The sequence below is a fragment of the Oratosquilla oratoria genome, chromosome 31, assembly GCF_046742065.1.
Source record: "Oratosquilla oratoria isolate Oo_2021 chromosome 31, ASM4674206v1, whole genome shotgun sequence".
Taxonomy (NCBI): Eukaryota; Metazoa; Arthropoda; class Malacostraca; order Stomatopoda; family Squillidae; genus Oratosquilla; species Oratosquilla oratoria.
The window spans coordinates 43,866,536-43,889,285 of record NC_134807.1 but is presented as its reverse complement, the minus strand read 5'-3'; the positions used below and the strand labels follow the sequence as shown (position 1 = coordinate 43,889,285).

Below are 22,750 nucleotides of genomic sequence, written 5' to 3'. Positions count from 1 at the left end.
CTCTTCCTCACCTCAAATAAGTACATATAAAATGGGGGAGGAGTATGTCAGAAAAGTTTAAAAGTAAAAAGAATTTTTTTTCTTAATTTCTTTATTACTTTACGATTTTTCTGTCATACTCCTCCCCATTTTAAATCTGCTCTCTTTTTTCCCTTTTTGAGAGGGTGTGTGTCGCCGATTAAGTGAAGCAGCCTTGTTGTGGATGTAGTGCGTCCTGCTACATTGCTTTTAACCCAAAGCAGTGGGTGGGATACAGGGATGACCCATCATCCATGAAGAGCTAAGATGAAAGGGGGGAATGGGTGGTGGATGGGGATATTGGAGTGGGTGGGAATGAAATGGATGGGAGTGGGTATATGCCTTCTGACTTGGCTACTTCCCTGGTAAGGGGGAAAACATGGGGTGAGGATGCAGGAGGGGGGTGGGGGATGCAGGAGGGGGGTGGGGGATGCAGGAGGGGGGTGGGGGATGCAGGAGGGGGGTGGGGGATGCAGGAGGGGGGGTGGGGGATGGTTATGTGTGAATATTTTGATGCAGCCCAAAGGGATTTCTCCCCATCTTCTCTTTTTCTGCATGAGGGGATGGAGGGGGTGGGCACTGATTAAGTGAAACAGCCTTGCTGTGGATGTGATATGTCTTGATGCATTGCTTCTGACCAAGAGCAATGGGCAGGATACAAGGATGATCTGTCATTCGTGAGGAGCTAAGATGGCAGGGAAGAAAGGGTAGTGGATGGGAATGGAATTTGTGGGAGTAGTTACTTGCCTTTTGACTTGGCTACCTCCCTTGTAAGGGGGAAAAGCCCTTGGTATATTGTTCAACATGTATGGGAGCCAAATCCAAAACTGCTCAGCAAAGGTCTGGAACTGGTGGGTGAAAATGGAAGAACTTGAAGGTGAATCAGTTATTTGCTGATGATACTGTGTTTGTGGCTATCACTAGGAGAGACTGATACAGTTGATGATGAGTTTGGATGGAAATGAATGAGAAAGGTTGAATTAATGTGTGTAGAAGTAGTCATGAGATGCACAAGGAACAATGATGATGCCAGGTTTAATACGAGTGTGAAAGGTGGGGGTTTTGAGAAAATGGAAAGTTCTAAGTGTCAAAGTGTATGTGACAGTGAATGGAGGAAATGATGTGATGATGAATTACAGTGTAATGGAGGAAAAGGCCTTTTGGTATATCATGATCATTTATATTTAACCTAGAATAATATATATAATACCCAGTAATCCAAGCAAACATTTTCCAAGATGGCACTACAACTGCACTGCTGAAATGGAGTGATGAAATGAAGTGAATGATTCTTTTTGAATACTGCTGTAAAATTAGTGAAATACCTATCAAATAAGAGTAAAAACCAACATATTTGACCTCTGATTCAGTTGTTTTAACTTCTGATTTGTGGATTAGTGATTTTATGCATTTATTATTGTACAGATTCAAATGTACAATATTTCTAAATAATTGTTTTTAATAGGTATTTTGAGGGGTTTCAGTATAATCTAATACATACAACTGACATTATTCTTATAAGAAAAATTAACCCAATATTTGAACGATTCCATATCAAAACATCTGTGGGGATTGAAATAAGTTCAAATATATTGGGCCTGCTGTATATAGTTTGAAAAAATGACGGCATAATTTGTTGCTATTTAATTAATGAGTTTTTCATGAGATGTGGTTCACATAACCATAATTATTTCAAATTTTCATGTCTTCAGCAAAAATACATAACTAAAAGCATATATAAATCTTACAAATATGTGCTGAACAATACCCAGTGCACAAAAAATGCATTCTTACATATGTAAATATAATCACAGCAAATATTTCAGTGCTACTTTTCATGAAAACAAAAAAAAAACCTCTTCAAGAGATGAATTTCAAGTTGTGCATTAAATAGTTGAGGATGAGGCTCTTCTTTGCATAGAAGCTTTGAGAATGTTGAAGTTTTATATCATATCACACATGGGGATGAGCAAAACGGTCTTTCCGTCTTTTTCGTCGGCACCAGCGGCGGCGCAATCCTTCAATCTGTGGATAATCAAAGCAGTGACACATTGGGATGAAGATATCTGCACTATAGATCCTAACCCACTCTGCTTAATGCAATATACCCTTGATATTCACAAAGATTTGAGGGCACAGTTCCCATATATTTCCTAAAAGATCTATCCTGTGGCTTGATGGTATTAAATTGACTGTTGCATTTGATACAGTAGTGTACACAACTTAAAATTCACATTTTACACCTATATTATAAGACAACCCTGTATTTTTGGGTTGATTTCATAGTTGCCTTATATACTAACATAAACTGTTTTTATGTTTTTATTCCATGGTTAGTGTGTCTACCATGGCTACCTCCCTTATAAGGGGGGAGAAGCCCTTGGTATACAGGTAGTGTATCATGTTCAAGAAGATGTGAGATGGGTAACCTATAAAGTATAACATAAAGCTAAAAAGTATTTTTTCTTTAAAAGTATTTTTATGGTGATTCAAAAGAATCATTGTTGTGGTGATCCTTTGGTAATGACAGGTGATGGGGAGGGGGTGGGGATGTTATTGCCATGTAAGTGAAGCGGGCCTGTTGTGGATGTGCTATGTCTTAGTCCATTGCTTCTGAACTGGGCAGTGGGTGGGAGACAGGGACGACCCTTCATCTACAAGGAACTATCATAAGAGGGAAACAAGGGTAGTGAATGGGAGTGGAATAGGTGGGAGTGGGTGGTAAGTTTTGACTTGTTTACTTCCCTAATGAGAGAAAAGAACCCCTTGGTATATACAACCACTCCTCGTTTAACGACGACAATTGGGACCAGCGCACCGTCGTTAACCGAATTGGTCGTTAAGCGAAAGTGTATACATATACGTACATGTACTGTATGTACAATGTCCAGCAATACATGTATCTTTATTTTCGTGTATTTTCCCTCTTTTATACAGTACATTATAGCTTTATTTACTGTTTATTTACGGTGGTTAGGTTCCTGAAATTACCGTATATGACCAAATCCGTGTATGCTGACATTCCATATTGAATACCGGGGTATTTTTTTAGTTTTGACCATGGGCGCAATATAGCAATAGAAAATTAATTATTAATTTTGTAAATTAAAATGTATCAACGTAATATGCAATTTTGTGGGCGGAAATGAAAGTAAAAAAATACCATGCTACAAGAAAATATGCTAATGAACGAAGTCGGTAGCATAGGATTGGGACGCCATCTTGTCGTCTGCCAACGTCTCTCACGACGACGACAACGAGGACAAGCCAGATGACATCTAATTTGCAGGTAATGATTTATCAAACACAGGTCAGGTTAGTTTAGTTTAGGTTAGACGAATTCATCATCCTTTTATTTCTTCGACATCGGCATCTATCATAACAAACATGGTGTACCATTCGTCCGACATGACTTCGTTACTTACGAAATTTGTTTTAGCACTTTTTTTTTTCCGCTCACAAAATTGCATATTACTTTGATACATTATAATTTACAAAATTAATAATTAATTTTCTATTGCTATATTGCGCCCATGGTCGAAACTAAAAATATACCACTACCCCAGGTAGTTTTTGCAGCTTGCAGGATGGTAATGTAGACCTAAGCTTCAGAACACTTTACCTCACAGCTAATATCCACCGTACAAGTTCAATTATAACATCATACAAATTTGCCTCAGCCAACTTAATTATTGTACACGACGTCGTAACTTCGGGAGATTTACGTTAAACGTCTGTCATAAAGCCCGTCGTAACTCCGCGTCATCGCTAACCGAGTAGGTCGTTAAACGAGGAGTACCTGTACTGTAGACAGACAGACAAATTCATGATTTTTATATCATTAGCAAACTAGTGAATGTTCACATTTCCCTCATCCAAGAAATAATTTTCCTTAGTGAAAACAGACTGGAAAGTTTTGTTCATTATTTCAGCCTGAGTTGATACCTTTTCATAGAGTTCTCCATCCACTATCAGCTATGAGTTTCCTTCCTTGTGTCCCAATTTACTGTAGAACAGCTTTAGCTTATCTTTGCATTCATCAATAATATTCTTTTCAAAGTCCCTTTTCTCTTCCCTTCCAGATTATTGTGTCATCCTTTCAAGCTCATACATAACCCTTCTTCATTCTATTATTTCTTACCTTCCCCATTCACCAATGATGGGTACATGCAAGTGCTTATCCTGGAAGGACACCAAGGCTGTCCATTTTCAAAACTCATTTATCCCCTCAAAACTATCTGGAGGTGGAACCCTAAGGGGATGACAATCAGTCTCTGGACTGGACCCAAGATCTCTAAGAACTTCAACTGTATTTCCTACATTTTTTCACACATGGAGAGATGACAAGTGGCAACTGGTTCCTTTCTCTTACCACTTTCAGCTGGTGACATGGAAACAGTCCCACATTAATACAATACAGACAAAAGTCTAATTTTTTTTTTCAGAGATCTGTTGGAGGACCTGAGGACTGCTGCCAACCAATGTGGGGAGTCAGGTTTTCCACTCAGTGAAAATTGAGGCAACAATTAATCAATTGTAGAGGCTTAGAATTTTTCTCTCAGTTTTATCAGCAAAAGAGCAGGAAGAGTTCTGGATGTTCCTGTTCTTAGGGAAGAGTGGAGGAATATCAGATAAATTTTTGGTGGAAGGTAAGTTGAGAGTGGAGGATAGGTGGAAAAACAGGAAAATGGCAAAAGATAGAAAAGTACTCAGAACAAATTGTTTCAATGAGAAGGAAAAGTAGCAGGAGTACAAGGAAGAGCCGAGAGAAGCATGGGATGTGCTGAAGGATAGAGCAGAGATAAGAGCGGAAAAAGAATTGGGGCATTTCAAGGAGGGAGAGACAAGGTGTGCAAAGATGGTATGTATTTACCTAGTTGTAATATACGGGAGGGGAGCTATGCTCGTGGTGACCCGTCTTTGTATCTCTCCGCATCAAGTTTATCTTAAAATCTTGTATAGTGTTAGCACATACTGTTTTGTTGTCTAATTTGTTCCATGTATTTATCGCTCTGTGTGGGAAACTGTTCCTTTTCAAGTTTTTTCTATAACTATCCTTTTTCAATTTTTTTCCATGTCCTCTTGTTTTACCGTTTTCCCACACTAATAGGTCGTTCCTGTCTAAAACTTCCATTCCTTTCATTATTCTGTAGATAGCAAATCTCCTCTTTCTCTTCTTTGTTCCAGAGTTGGTAGGTTCAATTTGGATAGTCTTTGCTCATATGTTAGTTCGGCGAGTGTCGGTGCTAGTTTGGTTGTCACTCTTTGTAATCTTTCTAGTTTCTTAATATTCGTTTTGGTACTGGGTGTCCAAAGTGATGATGCATACTAAAGTTTTGGTCTTATTAGTGTAGTTAGTATTTTCCTTATCATTTCTTCATCCATATAAGTAAATGCCACTTTGATTGCTCTCAATAAGTTGTAGGTTTCTCCGAACATCTTATTTATATGCTTATCTGGTTTCATGTCCTTTCCAATCATCACTCCAAGATCTTTTTCATAGTTTTTTCTTTTTATTTTTTCTTCCCCAATTCTGTAATCTTTTGATATTCTGTTTCTACTCTTTCCAAATTCCATTATACTGCATTTCTTAATATTGAATTTTACTTCCCACTTTTGAGTCCAATTCCATATTGTGTCCAGATCTTGTTGCAATGAGTTGCAGTCCTCTTCTGTTTTTACCTTCTTAAGTAATTTTGCATCATCTGCAAAAAAAATTATATAGCACTCCACGCCTTCATTCATGTCATTAATGTATACAGCGAACATGATCGGGGCCAGTACTGATCCTTGCGGGACACCGCTTTTTACTTCTTCCCAGTTGGAGAATTTTTCTCTAATTACAACTCTCATTTTCCTCCCAATCAGGAAGTCTTTCATCCATTCCAATAATTTTCCTCTGATGCCACCTTTTGACTCTATCTTATTTATTAGTTTCCTATGAGGTACCTTATCGAATGCCTTTTGCAGGTCCAGAAAAGCACAGTCTGCCTATCCATCTCTTTCTTGTATTATGTCTACTAATCTTGAGTAAAAGCAGATCAGATTTGTTGTACAGGATCTCCCTTGTCTAAATCCAAATTGATTTGGGTTCAGTATAGATTTTTCTTCCAGGTATTTAACCCATCTGTTTTTGATCACTCTTTCACAAATTTTTGCTATTGTGCTTGTTAGTGAGACTGGTCTGTAGTTAGATGGATCTTCCTTATCACCTCCCTTATAAATTGGTACAATGTTTGCTTTTTTCCAGTCCAATGGTACTTTTCCTTCTTTAAGTGAGGATTTAATTATATCATATATTTTGTCAGTTAATTCTTCCATGCATTCTTTCAGTATCCAGTTTGCTATTCCGTCTGGGCCATGTGATTTTCTGACATCCAGGGTTTTAATTTGATCACTGATTTCTTTTTGTTACGTTTATTTCTTTCATTGCTGGGGATAATTCTCTCTAACTTCACTGTTAGGCGAGTTTTCTATTGTGAATACTGATCTGTAGTGGTTGTTCATTATTTCAGCCGTTTCCAGTTCTTCTGTAAATTCCTTTTTATCTTGGCGCGGTTTTTCTATTTCTTGTTTGTTTTTCAGTTTTCCATTTACATATTTGTAAAATAGTTGGGGCTCTTCTTTACATTTGTCTATTATCTTTTTTTCATAGTTTCTCTTTTCATCTCTGCGTATTTTTACATATTCGTTTCTTAGTTTGATGTATGTTTGCCATTTGCTTTGTTTCTTATCTATTTTCCATTTTTCCAAGCTTTGTCTCTTTTTTCCTTTGCTTCACTACATCTTTTGTTGTACCAGTTCTTTATGTATGCCTTTTCCATTTTTTGTTGTGGTACAAATTTGTTCACTCCTTCATTATAAATTTCTTTTAGTATGTTCCATTTTTCTTCTATCCCTGTATCTTCGTTTTAGAATTTTTCCCAGTTTGCATTGCGAAAGAATATTTTAAGTTTCTCAAAGTTTGTTTTGTTATACATGTATGTTTATCATTTTTGTTTTGGTGTGTTTGTTCTCTCAATTCCATTTCTATTAGTACGTGGTCACTTTTTCCTATCGGAGTTTTGTAAATAATATTTTCGATTATCTCAGGTTCTGTCGTAAGTATTAAGTCCAATTTTGAGGGTTCTTCATTTCCTCTATATCTAGTATTTTCTCTAATCCACTGGGTCATTGTGTATTCAATGGTCAAGTCAAGGAGTACATTGCCCCAGTGTTTCTCCCCCCCTTTCACTGTCATATCTTCCCAGCATATTTCTTTTGAATTAAAGTCACCCATAATTACTGTATTTCCTCCATCCTTCAGTGTTTCAATTAGTTCTTCTTTTGTATCATCTAGTAACTCGGCATGATCCCTTTCTGTCCAGGCTTGTGTTTTAAAAGGTACATATACCACTGCAAATTTTCTTTTCTTCATTTTTTTACCTTCGACTTGCACTATAATTGATTCTACATTATTTTTTCCTTCAGTTATTTTTGTTACAGTTAAATCTTTCTTGGCCAAAATTAAAACTCCTCCGCCCTGTTTGTTCTTTCTATTCTTTGTCCAACAGTTATATTCACCTTGTCCCACAGTGTGGGGTGTTAGTATGAACTTTAATTTGGTTTCTACAATTCCCATTATGTCTGGTTTTTCTAATACTAGAAAATTGTTTAATTCGTTTATTCCTGAGATTATTAAGTCTATATTTGTGTAAGCTATTTTTAGTTTCCTTTCTCCTCCTCCCCTTCTGTCTTCTTTGTTTCCATTTTCCCTATGACTATGTATTTTTTCCTCAGCCTCATGTCTATCACTCTCCAAAAAAACTCCTCCTTTTCTTTTTCAGTTCTATTCTCATTCCTTTCATTTGCCTCATTCCTAAGTTCCTTTTCTTTGTCTTTTTCTTCCTCACTCATTTCTTTTTAATCAATATATTTTTGTACTGTTCATTGCTTGCTAATCTCATTGTTCTAGTTAAAATTTCTTCTACACTTGATTGCGATCTAAGTTTTACTTTTAATGGTCTATACTGCTTATCTTTAGAGTACCTGCCCATTCTATGAGTTTCCTCGATTTCTCGGTCCCAGCCTAACTCATCTGTTTGTAATTCCTTTAGTATTTCTTTGGCAATCTCTTTTTTTCCTTTTCCCTCTGATATCTTGGTACGTTGTGCTTTTCTTTAATGCCATTGACTACTATACATCTTTTTCTATCCACTGTGTCCCTAACTAGGTTACTTTTCTCTTTAATAACCTGAATTAGTTTCTTTTATGTTATCTTTTACTTGTTCCATTATTTTCTTTAGGGATATTTCCAGACTTTCCCGCTCAATTTTCCACTGTTTTTTTATTTCCTGTAGGTCATTCTCCTTAATTTTTTCTTCCACCTTTTCAGTCACTTCTTTCATTTGACTTTTAATTTCTCGTTTCAGAGCCTCGTTCCTACTATTATCCTCACTTTTCAACCTCTCATTATCACCCTTAAGCTGTTTTAATTCCTTTTTCAACTCGTCTATCTCCCTATTGTTTTCTTCGTTGGCTTTCCTTAGGTTTGATACTTCCTGGTACATTATCTTATATTCGCTTTTAAGTTCTAATAGTTCATCTACGATATCACTTAGATCTCTACTCCTCATTATGTTCCTGTATCTGGGTTCTCTATCCATCTCTACTCTTAGTAATCCATTTCCTTCTCTTTCAAACCCGGAAAATCTACTTACGTCTAATCTTTGGTATTCTCTTGGTGTTGAAGCGAAGCATGATTTTTTTCTCACTACTCCAAGTGGAGTTTCGATTTTTGTTTCTTCCAGGCTTCTTTTAGTTGCGTCTTTGGATTTAGGGGTTTCCATTTTTAAGAACATTAAAAAAAAAAAAAAAAAAAAGTAACGGAGATACAATTTTGACCTACATTGTTTCACCACGAATGCACAGCCTTACCACCCCACGTATAAACAACAAGGCCTACGCTGATCGTTTCTTGTTTATATTTTCGCTCGTAAGCCAGCACTCTTTCAGCCTGGAACAATGAGGATGGGAGGATATACAAGTAAAGGTAGTGAGTGGTGGGATGAAGTGAAGAAGGTAGTAGAAGAGAAGAAGCAAGCATTCAGGGACTAGTTGCAAAGTAGGATGAAAGAAGCATGTGAGAGGTACAAAGAAAAAAGAGAAGTAAAACATGGGATAAAGGAGGCACAAAGGAGAGCAGATGTAAAATGGAGGAGTATGACAGAAAATTTTGAAAGTAATAAAAAGATGTTTTGGAAGGAAGTTAAGAGCAAGGGGAGGTCGGTCATGTAGAGAAGAAAATGTAAAAGGCACAGTTGGACAGATGTTAACAGAAGAGGAGGCTGTATGAGGAAGATGGGCAGAGTATTTTGGAGGAGGATAGGGAGGGGTTGGTGGCAGCAGTGGGAGGAGCTAAGAAAATGAGTGATGGGAGGGGAAAATGGAGACATAAGAAAAGATGAAGTGGAAGTAATTTTGAGAATGATGAAAGCAAGTAAGGAACCTGGATTGGATGGGTGTCATGTGGAGTGTCTGAAGAAGAGCAGTAGAGTAATAGTGGACTGGCTAGTGAGATTGTTTAATGTGTGTCTGAGGGTAGAGTGCCTGGAGGTGTCTGTATAGTTTTGCTTTATAAGGAAAAGGGGGACAAACCTGAGTATAGTAGTTTTATAGGGATCAGTTTGTTGAATGTAGTTGGGAAGGCTTATGGGTTTTAACTGAAAGAATCAAGAGAGGAACAGAGGAAGTAACTGGTGAGTAGCAGTGTGGGTTTATGAAAGGTAGGGATTGCATGGATCAGCTTTTTGTGGTAAGGTAGATATGTGAGAAAGGATATTTCTTGGGCCTTTATGGACTTGGAGAAAGCTTATGACAGGGTAGACAGCAATGCACTGTGGGCGGTTTTGCAGATATATAGGGTTGGGGAAGACTGTTAAGGGCAGTCAAGAGTTTTTATGAGAGTAGTAGAGCCTGTGTTTGAACTGGAAATGGAAAGAGTGTGGTTTGAAGTAAAGGTGGGATTGCATCATGGATGTGTCATGTTCAATATCTACATGAATGGGATGGTGGTACAGGAGGTGAATATGATGGTAATGAGCAGGGAAAGAGATATTTAAATAAAATGGAAAAAAGTGGGAGGTGAGCCAGTTGTCTGCTGACAACACTGCACTCGTGGCTTGGTTTAATGGGGGATTAAGGTAGTGATAGAGTTTGGGAAGGTATGCAATAAGAGAAATTTGAAGGTAAATATGGGTAAAAGTAAAGTGATGAGATGTGCAAGGGTAGAGGATGGTAGAGTTGGAATTATGTTTTACAAGAGAGAGGCTAGAGGAAGTGCAAGGGTAGAAGATGGTAGAGTTGGAATTAAGTTTTACAGGAGAGAGGCTGGAAGAAGTGGACAGTTTTATGTATTTGTGGTTGCATGTGGCAGGAAAGAGAGGAGTGAAGGTGGAGGTAATTGTAGATTGAGGAAATCAAGTAAATGCTTTGGGTGATTAAAGTGTCATGAGAAATAGGCATTATGGAACAGATGCAAAGAGGAGATTATATGAAGAGGTGATTATGCTGACAGCACTGTATGAAGCTGAGACTTGGAATTTAAGAAAAGTAGAGAGGAAAAGTTTAAAATGTGTTTGAGATGAAATGTCTGAGAAGTATGGTATGGGTTACAAGTTTGAATACAGTAAAACAAGGTGAGGAGGAGAGTGGGAGTGGAAAAGGAGATGGCAGATAGGACAGATGAAAGAGTATTGGGATTGTTTGGACACATGGAAAGAATGAGTGAAGGAAGAGTAAAAGAGGTGTGGATGGTAAAGGTGGATGGAGTGAACTTCAGGCAACTGAGGATGAGATGGATGGATGAGCTGAAAGGGGCTTTGAGCAAGAGGAGAATTATGTTGAGTAAGGAAAGGAAAAGGCAGGAGATAGGGGTGAGTGGAGAATGGCTGTGTATAGATGATACTGTGATGTAAGGATGGGAATAGGGAGTGGTTATGTGGATGCTTTGATGCAGCCCAAAGGGACTTCGTCCAATCTTCTCTTTTTCTGCAATAGGGAACAGAGGGGGAGTTTACTGATTAAGTGAAATGGTCTTGCTGTGGATCCACTGTGTCTTGCTGCACTGCTTTTGACCCAGGGGAGTGAGTAGGATGTAGGAATTTACCTAGTTGTATTTTGCGGGAAGAGAGCTATGCTCATAGTGACCCACTTTTGTATCATTCCGCACCCAGTTTTAGCACTCACTGTTTCCTCATTTAGTTTGTTCCAGATATCTATCACTCTGTGTGGGAAGCTATTCTTTTTCAGATCTCTTCTGTAACTGTCCTTCTTAAGTTTCTTCTCGTGTCCTCTTGTTTGTTTTTTTCTGTCCCACTTTAGTAAGTCATCTTTATCAAGAATTTCCATCCCTTTCATAATTCTGTAGATGGTTAGCAAATCGCCTCTTTCTCTTCTTTGTTCCAGGGTTGGTAGATTTAGTTTATCCAATCTTTCTTTGTAAGTCAAATTGAAGAGTGTTGGTGCCATCTTTGTTGTTGCTCTTTGAATTCTTTCTAGCTTCTTTGTTTTATTTAGAACTATGTGTCCATAGTGTTGCAGCGTACTCCAATTTTGGTCTTATCAGTGTAACTAGCATTTTCTTTACCATTTCTTCATACATGAGGAGCTAAGATGAGAGGGAAGAAAGAGTGGTGGATGGGAGTGGAATGGTTAGGAGTGAAATGGGTTTTTACCTAATTGTAGAACACAAGAAAGGAGCAACACTCGTTGTGTCTGCTTTCCTATTCTCTAATTTTCTAACATACCTAGACTCAAATTCATGTATGGTTCCAACTTCATCTATATCTCTGATTTCCAATTATCACCTCTAGATTTGAACTCGTGTATTGTTTGAGCTCTGGTTATATCACCTAAGTTATTCCACACATTTACACATCTATATGGAAAACTATTTCTTCACATCCTTTTGACATGTGGTCTTTCCTAATTTACTTCTACCTTAAGAGGTAGATCTTTTTCATCAATGTAATCTATCCCCTTAAATAACCTAAACACTGTCACCTCTTTCTCTTCATTCTCTCAACGCTGGTGGACCCAGTACCTTTAGTCTTTCCTCAAATGGTTTATCTGCCAGGCTAGGGACCAGTTTGGTTGCTGCTCTTTGTATTCTCTCAGTCTTGCTTATATCCTTCACTCTGTGCGGGTACCATACTATGTGCATATTGCAGTCTTGGATGGATCACAGTTTTGATGAGTTTTTTCATCTCTTCATTCTGGGAGTGGGTATGTGCCTTTTGATTTGACTACCTCCCTTATATGGGGGGAAAAGCCTTTGGTATATAGATTTATTAGTATTCATGATTCACACGTCTTAAAAAAAGACTGGTAGCATACTGCTCAAACATTTACAACTACCATTTGCATCATAAAATGAGTTAAGAGGTATTAATTGGGAAAGAAGTGCTTACATGAGAAAGAAAAGTAGGAGTACATACATATACCAAAGGCTTTTTCCCCCCTTATAAGGGAGGTAGCCAAAAAAACACTCCCACCCATTCCATCCCTATCACACTCCACTCCCTCTTATCTTGCCACCTCCTGGATGACGGGTCATCCCTGCATCTTGTCCAATACCCTGGGTCAGAAGCAGTGTTGCAAGACACAGCACATCCACAGCAAGGATGCTTCATTAAATTGGCAATGCCCCCTCTCTGTCCCCTCATGCAGAAAAGGAGACAGGGAGAAATCCCTTCGGGCTGCATCAAATTCTTCTCACACATACTCCCTCTCCCCACACCTTCCACCCATTCCACCTCATGGATCACATCATCCATATACAACCATTCTCCATTCACCCCTGTCTTCTGTCCTCACCCATCCTTCCCCAAAACATTCCCTTCTTCCCCAAAGCCCTTTTTACCCCATCTATCCATCTCATCCTAGGTCGCCCCCTCATGTTCACTCCTTCCACACCTCTTTCACTAGTCTTTCTTCACTCTTTCCATGTGTTCAAACCATCCCAATACTCTTTCATCAACCCTATCTCCCAACTCCCTTTCCACCCCCATTCTCCTCCTCATCTCCTCATTTCTCACTCTATGCAGCCTAGTAACCCCTATCAAACTTTTCAGACACCTCATCTTAAACACATTCAAACTCCTTCTCTCTTCCTCTCTTATGTTCCATGTTTCTGCCCCATACAGTGCTGTTGACACAATTACTCTTTCATACAATCTCCTCTTAGCATCCATTCCCAAATGTCTATTTCTCATTACACTTTTTAATCCACCTAGGAATTTACTTCTCTCAATCTACATTCTACCTCCATACTATCTTTCCTGCCACATTCGCCCTCAAGTATCTAAAGCTATCCTCTTCCTCCAGTCGCTCTCCCTTAATGCTCACTTCCAGTCTACTGCCACTTTCACCCCTTGTACCTCTCATCATCTTACTTTTACCCACATTTATCTTCAATTACCTTCTTTAACACACTTTCCCAAACTCTGTCACTAACTTCCTCAGTCCCTCCTCTGATCCTGCTACAAGCGCAGTGTTGTCTGCAAACAACAGCTGGCTCACCTCCCACTTTTCTTCATTTTCTTTAACCATCTCCAAACCCTGACCCACCACTCTTGCATTTACCTATCGCACCACTCAATCCATGCATAAATTGAACAGCCAGGGTGATATAACACATCACTGAAGAAGTCCCACCTTTACCTCAAACCACTCACTCTCTCCATTTCTAATCCTAACACACGGTCTACTACTCCTGTAAAAGCTCTTGACAGCTCCTAAAAGCTTTTCTCCTATCCCGTATATCTGCATAACCTCCCACAGTGCCTTCCTGTCCACCCTGCCATAAGCCTTTTCCAGATCCATAAAAGCCCCAAAAAAATCCTTACCTTTTTCTATAGCTTTCTCACATATCTGTCTTACCACAAAGATCTGATCTCACAACCCCTACCTGTCCTAAACCCACACTGTTCCTCACCAATTACTCCCTCTGTTCCCCTCCTAATCCTCTCAATCAAGACCCTCCCATAAGCCTTTCCAACTACACTTAAAAAGCCAATCCCTCTTAAAGTACTACACTCACATTTGTCCCCTTTTCCCATGTAAAGTGGAACTATACAGGCACTCCTCCAGTCCTCTGGCACTCTATCCTCTCTTAAGCAAACATTAAATAACCTCACCAGCCAGTCCACCATTACTGTACCTCCTTTTCTCAGACATTCTGCATGACGTCCATCCAAACCAGGTGCCTTACCTGCTCTCATCATCTTAACTGCCTTCACTGAGAGAAGAATGGGAAGGAGGAATGGGAAGGAGGAATGGGATGGTTCAAGGAGGGAGTCACAAGGTGAGCAAAGTTGGTGTATGGAACAAGAAGGATGGGAAGAAATAGAAAGAAAGGTAGTGAGTGGTGGGATGATGAAGCAAAGAAGGTTGTAGAAGAGATGCGAGCATTGACAGATTGGTTACAAAATAGGATGTATCATATGAGAAGTACAAAGTAAAGCACAATATAAAAGAGGCAAAGAAGAGAGCAGATGTGAAATGGGGTAAAAGTATGAGAGAACATTTTGAAAGTAATAAAAAAATGTTTTGGAAGGAAATTAAGACAGGAAGGGGAGGGAAATCAAGTAGAAAAGAAATGGCAAAAGGTGCAGATAGAGAGATGATAATGGAAGAGAAGCCAATAAGAGGAAGATAGGCAGAGTATTTTAAGGAGTTGCTAAATGTGAAGGAGAATAGGGAGTTGTAGTGGTAAGTGCTAAAAAAATAACATTGATGAATGAGGAAAATGGATGAGAAATCAGGAGAGCTGAGGTGAAAGCAGTTATTAACCACTTCACTCCAGGCCAAAATCTCTCGGGCAGCATTAGCTGCCAGACGTCATAATACTCGCATTATCAAAAATAAAGTCATGGCTGTATCGATCATTCTCTTTCACCCCTGAATTTTGATAACCATAGAAAATATGATGAAGCCAGTTTACAGAGTATGGGGGTCACGGAGGTACGACTACAATAAATATAATCAAGACGCCGACATCAGCATCCTCATGTACCCATTTGCTCTTCATGACGCCTACGTAGGCGTCACCGTATGGAAGGAGTTAAAATGATGAGATCTGGTAAGGCACCTAGGTTGGATGGGTGTCATGCAGAGTGCCTAAAAAAGGAAGGTACAGTGATGGACTAGCTGGTGAGGTTGTTTAATGTTTGTTTAGAAAGTGGTAGAGTGCTGGAGGACTTTTACTAATATTTCATCACTCATTCTTTCCATGTGTCCAAACCATCCCAATATTCTTTCATCAACCCCATCTGCCATCTCCTTTTCCACTCCTGCTCTCCTCCTCACCTCGTTTCTCACTCTATCCAACCTAGTACCGTATTTTCCGGCTTAAAATGCACATCGGGTTATAATGCGCACCCATGCACTTCGTTATCTCAGTACACAGATAGCGCGCACCGACGTATAACGCGCATGCCCGATCGCATTTGTCTATAACGCAGTTTTACCTCGGTATTTATATCATGTGAATGAGCTAACATGGAGAAGTATTTTTCATTGGCTAGAGCCACCGCTGGGAAATCTGTTGATTTGTCACTAAATTAAATGTTAGTTTAGGCATCAATCAGGACACAACTAAGAAAAAGTCGGAACTACATGTACCGGTACTGTATATGACTCATGTTGTGCGTTGGTCCCTTATTACTTTGTAGCTTAAATATTTTGTAGGAAATATGATCTAAAAAAAAGTTTATTGAAAGTAAAATATACAGAAAAATTTCGGGATTTTTACAGAAAATTTTCATTTTATATCTTGAGGAAATAATTCGTCTTTACCATTTTTTATTTAATACTGAAACAAACTACAGACTGTTTCGTTTTAGCTTTGAACCTGCAATGACAGTGGTGAAATAGGACAGTCTCTCATTGAGGTGACGTTTAGATATAACTCCTGAAAGAGGGTGTTGTAGTCAGGTGTTTGACACGAGTTTATGAATGGCCCCAACGGAATTTGCACGATACCTAAAGTGAAACAACAAAGCCAACATAAAAATTCAAACTAGGATGCTGTGAACATGGGCAAATATCATGAATATTGATCATGTTTCATGGTGTTTAGGCCTATTTAAACATGAAAAATAAGATTCGATACCTACCTATACCAAATATTTATATAGCCCATGCTGGCGTATTCTTTCATGTCACCATGGCTGTTCTTCTTGTTCTCATGGAACGTCACGGAGAAGTGTGCCGTCCCGACTTTGTGACGGCCAACATCGTCACATTGTGAAAAAAATTACACACACAGCCGCAGAATTTTTATCATAGGCCGTAGAAAATGCGCTCCAACGGATAACGCGCACCCCCCATTTTTAGGCCCTTCCAACGAAAAAAAGTCGCGCACTATACGCCGGAAAATACGGTAACCCCTACCATACTTCTCAGACATTTCATCTCAAACACAGGAGGACTTATAAAAAGCTATTCTGGCACAGAAATAATGCCAACACATGAAAACCCTGGATGGAAAGATGACTTCAAGTTTCTTTTTCAACTCTGAAGCATATAATTTCTACCTGACGGAGGAAAAATTGACTCATATGAACTGGCAGAAGCTGCCCTCCCTTCACAGTGCCAGGTGGAATTCAGAGGCAATCTTTGTACTGATTGCTTTTTCTCCTTCCAAAATGGAGAGATCTGCTGAAAACTATTTGCAACTTCATTGCAACTACATGGGCAAAGGCATGGTTCTCAAATCAGCACTATTTAAAGACACTTATAATGAACTACATGATACTGTCTCTAAATTGAAGTGTCCTAAGACTTTAGGATTTTTTTCCACCCACTGGATGGAGGAACAATCAATGCTTGATATGCCTCATTCAAATATACTGGCTGAGTGAGTTGTGAAGCTGATGGAAGAGCTTCACAGCACTTGCAAAACTGACAAGTTTATAAGCAGTAATTCACAATTTTAAAACCCTTTTTTAAAGTTTACTGTAAGCTATATTCAATTGCAAACAAAGACTTTTGTAAATAGGATTTTTCTCACAATTTAACAAAATATATTTTTGTGAGTGCTGTGTCTTGCGACACTGCTTCTGACCCAGGGCAGTGGACAAGGTGCAGGGATGACCCGTCATCCAGGAGGTGCTAAGATAAGAGGGAGGGTGGAGGGGTGTGGAGTGTATTCAGGGATGAAATGGGTGGGAATGATTTTATGCCTTTCCTTTTTGGCTACCTCCCTTGTAAGGGAGAAAAAAGCCTTGGTATATGTATGTAAAAAAAAGTTCATCATTTACCAACACAGGCTACCTGAAAAAAAGTCATAACCCTTCTGTACAAGGCTGGGTTGTCTTGTACAGTAAGTATGGCTAAAAACCTTCAGTTTAACATTAAAATTTGGGGACTGTCTTGTAAACCCAGTTGCTTTATATGTTAACATATGGTAAGTACATGAACAAGCCAACAGACATGCAATGCCACTTACTTCAGTACTGAAGAAGTTGATTAGGGTTAGCAATATCAATGAAGCAACACTGGCGTATACCAGTGCACGCACAAAGTTGCGCCACTGTTTCCAGCTCTCCAGCTCTGATGCATACAAGAAGCGATTTCTGTACATAGGTGGAAGCTCAAAGGCTGATGGAAGGGGGAAGAGTGATTCATAGGTGTCCTGCACCAATGCATGGATCAACTCATTATCCTTCCTTTTGGAGTCCATGTTGTTATTCAAGCATACAAATTTCCTGGGAAATAAAATATTTTACCACATATGAGTTCCTCAGTTTTACACCTCTACCCAACTCCAGCTGGGGTATAAAACAGGTGTGTACCTCCCCATCCATAATATGCTCATTCGAATTACATGCAATTTGGTAAATATAAAGTACAATTACAAAATAACACCAAAGAGAAAAGGAGGGAGAAAAAATGTTCAAAAATCTGGTTATAATTTAAAATTGTAGATGTTTATACAATAGTAAGATATGATGATGACTTGGCTACTTCCCTTATAAGGAGGAAGAAGCCCTTTGTATATAGAAGAGATGAAGAAATACAAAACATTGTTTTTTAGGTCAAAACAATTGTTAACCTCTTCTATATGATGTTGCCTATGTATTTACCTAATTCTTAATCATATCTCTGATTTCCAATTATTATGTCTAGATCGGAACTCATGTCTTGTTTGAGCTTGGGCTATATCACCTTCTAAGCTAATCCACATATTTATACATTTATATGGATAACTGTATTTCTTCCCATCCTTTCAACATGTGGTCTTTCTTAATTAACTTCCGCAACCTTTTAAAGCCCTCCTATCTTTAATCAGAAAATCTTTTCTATCAATGCAATTTATCCCCTATAGTGACCTGAACACTGTAATCATGACACCTCTTTCTTTTTTATCTTTCAAAGTTGGCAGAAACAAAACCTTTAGTCTTTCCTCATATGGTTTCTGTCAGGCTGGGGACCAGTTAGGTTGTTACCCTTTGTATTCTCTCAATCTTGCTTATATCCTTCACTCAGTGTGGGGACCATACTTCTAATGTGTATTCCAGTCTTGCATGTATCAGGGTTTTGATGATTTTTTTTTCATCTCTTCATCCATATAATGGAGTGCCACTTGAATTTTCTTCAGTAGTCCATATGTCTTCCCCACTAGTCTGCTGATATGTCTGTCAGGTGACAGGTTGTCTTTTATCAACACTCCCAAGTTTTTCTCCTCTTTTGCCTTTTTAATGTGTTTCCTTCCTAAGGACTAGTTTAACCACTTCATTATGACTCAAATTTTCACACCCAGCATAGGCTATATGTAATTTCCATCACACTACTCGCATTATAAAATATAAAGTCATTGCTGTATTACTCCTTCTCTTTTATTCTGAGTAATAACACAGAAAACATGATCAAACCAGTTCACAGAATCTGGGGTAACTCATGTACAACTACAAAAAATATAAAGTCATTGCTGTATTACTCCTCTTTTACTCTGAGTAATAACAAACACAGAAAACATGATCAAACCAGTTCACAGAATCTCAGGTAACTCATGTACAACTACAAATAAAATATATAATAAAAATTCAGATGCCAGCATCCTCATGTACCCACTTGTGCCTCATAATGCCTACGTAGGTGTTATTGTACTAAAGTGGTTAAGGATGGCCTTTTGCTGCTATTGTTCATTTCCAGTACTTTGCATTTTTTGGTATTGAACTTCATTTCTCATTCTTGGCTCCATGCAAAATTATCTAGATCTTTTTGCAATATTCTTTTGTCCTCATTTTTCACTCTTCTCCTGATTTTTGTATCATCTGCAAACATGTTGGTATAGCTTATTCCTTCATCATGTCACTGACATAGAACATAGACAAGAAACATTATTGGTGCAACCACTGAACCTTGTGGCACTCCATTCATTACTGCTCTCCAGCTTGACATTTTGTCCTTTACTATTGTCCTCGTGTATCTTTCCATCACATGGGGTGAGTGGGTATATGAGGATGTCAGTGTCCTGATTATATCTGTGAACTGGCTTGATCGCATTTTCTGTGTTTATTATTATAGAGATAGGTAAACGTGTAGTGGAGTGGAAGGAGGTTTCCTCAAGGGTAATGTGGATGAAGGTGAAACTGATAAAGGAGATGTGGGTTTTTGTAAGTGCATATGGGCCTGGAAGTGAGAAGAGTGTAGAAGAAAGGGAGTCTTTTTGGATAGATTTAAATGAGTGCACAGAGGATTTAGGGAGAAATGTCAATGTAATAGTACTGGGAGACCTTAATGCTAGGGTAGGAAATGATCCAATTGATGGAGTGGTTGGGAAATGTGGAGTTCCAGGAAAGAATCGTAGTGGAGAGTTGATGGTGGAAATGTGTCTAGAAAGAGAGTTGATGATAGCAAATACAGTGTTTCGGAAGAAAGTCAAGCATAAGTACACATGGGAGAGGCTGGTGGAGGGAAGGGTGGTAGACAGAGCGTTAATGGACTATGTAGTGGTAAATGGGATTATGATAGGAAGAGTTAAGGATGTACATATGCTAAGGGGAGAGGGTGGGGCAATATCAGATCATTTTTTGGTGGAAGGTAAGTTGAGAGTGGAGGATAGATGGAGGAAGAGGAAAGGGACAAAAGGTAGGGAGGTGCTTTAGAGTGAACTCTTTGAATGAAAAGGAAAAGGAGAAGGAGTACAAGAAGATGCTGAAGGAGGAGTGGGAGGGAGTGAAGGATAGAGTAGAGCTAGGTGTGGAGGAGGAATGGGGATGGTTCAAGGAGGGAGTCACAAAGTGTGCAAAGATGGTGTGTGGAACAAGGACAGGAGGAAATAGAAGAAAAGGATGAGGAAACAAAGAAGGTTGTAGAAGAGAAGAAGCGAGCTTTCACAGATTGGTTACAAAATAGGACGAGGGAGTCATATGAGAGGTACAAAGAAAAGAAAAGAGAAGTAAAGCACAAGGTAAAGGAGGCAAAGAAGAGAGCAGATGTGAAATGGGGTAAGAGTATGACATAAAATTTTGAAAGTAATAAAAAGATGTTTTGGAAAGAAATTAAGAGAGGAAGAGGAGGCGAATCAAGTAGAGAATAAAAGGTAAAAGGTGCAGATGGAGAGATGATAATGGAAGAGAAGGCAGTAAGAGGAAGATGGAGGAGAAATAAGGACGGATCATGTGAAGGCAGTTGTTAAGATGATGAAAGCAGGTAAGGCACCTGGTCTGGATGGATGCCATGCAGAATGTCTAAAAAAAGGAGGTAAAGTGATGGTGGACTGGCTGGTGAGGTTATTTAATGTTTCCTGGAGAGAGGATAGAGTGCCGGAGGACTGGAGGAGTACCTGTATAGTTCCACTTTACAAGGGAAAAGGAGACAAGTGTGAATGTAGTAGTTTCAGAGGGATTAGCTTGTTAAGTGTAGTTGTTGTTGTTGTCGTTCCCTAGACTGTCTGTCCGAGCAGTCTTCCATTATGTGTTGTATGGTATGGGGTGAAGTGTTACATCCTGGGCAGCTGTTCACAACACGGTCGTCCAGCCTCTTCTGGTAGCTTAGAAGTGCTGGGTGGTGACCGCATCGCAGTCTGGCCAAGTGGACTCTGTCCTTTCGTGGGAGAGAGGATTCAGAAGGGTGGATATCAGGGGGTCTGGCATGCAGCAGTGTGTTGTCTTTCAGTGTGTTAATGGAGCGGTGAGTGATATGATTATGAATATGTTTCCGGAGGCTGGTATTTGGTGGTTGTGGAGGAAGAGAAGAGAGTATCTGTGCGTAATAAAGGTCTTTGGGTGTAGTTTTAATGTTTCTTGGTGTGTGTGGGTGTTCTGCTATGTAGTGTAGTGGGTGTGATGTGTTTGTGGTGGCTGCAGCAAGTGTTTGTGTGCCTCTCATGTCGAGGTGGTCCTTGACTTTGAGGACTTTTGTTTCATGGTGTAAATGGTCTGTAGGTGTTGTATTTGTGCAGCCTGTAATTGTTTTTAGGGCTTTGTTTTGTATGATTTGAAGGGTGTTGTGGTGTGTCTCACTGAGATTAGGAGCCCATGCAGGACTCGCATAATTCATCACTGAGCGTATGCATTGTTTGTATATTGTTATATTAGTTCTATCCCCCACATTATTTAATCTATACATGCATGACTTACCCACACCAGACACCTCAGAAATACAAATCTCTTCCTACGCAGATGACATAACAATCACATGCACACATCGTAACACAGACAAAGCTGCAGAAATAATCCAGCCTTACCTTGACACACTCAACACATGGTTCATCACAAACAGACTCAAAATAGCTCCAACCAAATCTACAGCAACACTTCTCACCAACTGGACAAAAGAACACAAATACATACCTCATCTCTACATCAACAACACTCTAATACCACACACAAACACACCGAAAATTCTTGGTGTAACATACGATACATCCATGTCTTTCAAACAACACCTCACAAACATAAAAAACAAATGCACACCTAGACTTAATGCACTTAAGTCAATCACTGGAACAACATTTGGACAAAACAAAGAAACTAATATAACAATATACAAACAATGCATACGCTCAGTGATGTTAATTGTAGTTGGGAAGGTTTATGGGAGGATCATGATTGAGAGGATTAGGAGAGGAACAGGAGTAATTGGTGAGGAAGAGTGTGAAGAGGTTGTGAACATCAGATTATTGTGGTAAGACAAATATGTGAGAAAGCTATAGGAAAGGGGGAAGGAGGTTTTTTGGGCCTTTATGGATCTGGAAAAGGCTTACGACAGGGGAGACAGAAAGGCATTGTGGGAGATTTTGTGGATATACGGGATAGGAGGAAAGCTTCTGGGAGCTGTCAAAAGTTTTTATGAGAGTAGTAGAGCTTGTGTCAGGATTAGAAATGGAGAGAGTGAGTGGTTTGAGGTAAAGGTGGGACTTCATCAAGGATGTGTTATGTCGCCCTGGCTGTTCAACTTATACATGGATGCGGTAGTGCGAGAGGTAAATGCAAGGGTAGTGGGTCAGGGATTGGAGGTGGTTAAAGAAAATGGAGAAAAGTGGGAAGTGAGCCAGCTGTTGTTTGCTGACGACACTGCGCTTGTGGCAGGATCAGAGGAGGGACTGAGGAAGTTGGTGACAGAGTTTGGGAGTGTGTGTGATAGATAGCTGAAGATAAATGTGGGTAAAAGTAAGGTGATGAGATGTACAAGGGGTGAAAGTGGCAGTAGTCTGGAAGTGAGGATTAAGGGAGAGCGACAG

General features: G+C 39.3%; 1 protein-coding gene across 2 annotated transcripts in view; it reads right to left on the bottom strand.

Annotated features, from left to right (window-relative positions):
- Positions 1-1,725: 1,725 nt before the first annotated feature.
- Positions 1,726-22,750, bottom strand: part of LOC143041528 (N-acetylglucosamine-1-phosphotransferase subunits alpha/beta-like) — a 142,691-nt gene continuing 121,666 nt past the window's right edge. For both annotated transcript variants that reach the window (XM_076213509.1, XM_076213510.1), the window contains exons 17-18: positions 17,510-17,768; positions 1,726-2,043 (exon numbers count right to left, since the gene is read on the bottom strand). In XM_076213509.1, coding sequence (XP_076069624.1) covers positions 1,972-2,043; positions 17,510-17,768 — 331 coding nt within the window. In that variant the 3' untranslated portion in view covers positions 1,726-1,971. The remainder of the gene's footprint in view (positions 2,044-17,509; positions 17,769-22,750) is intronic.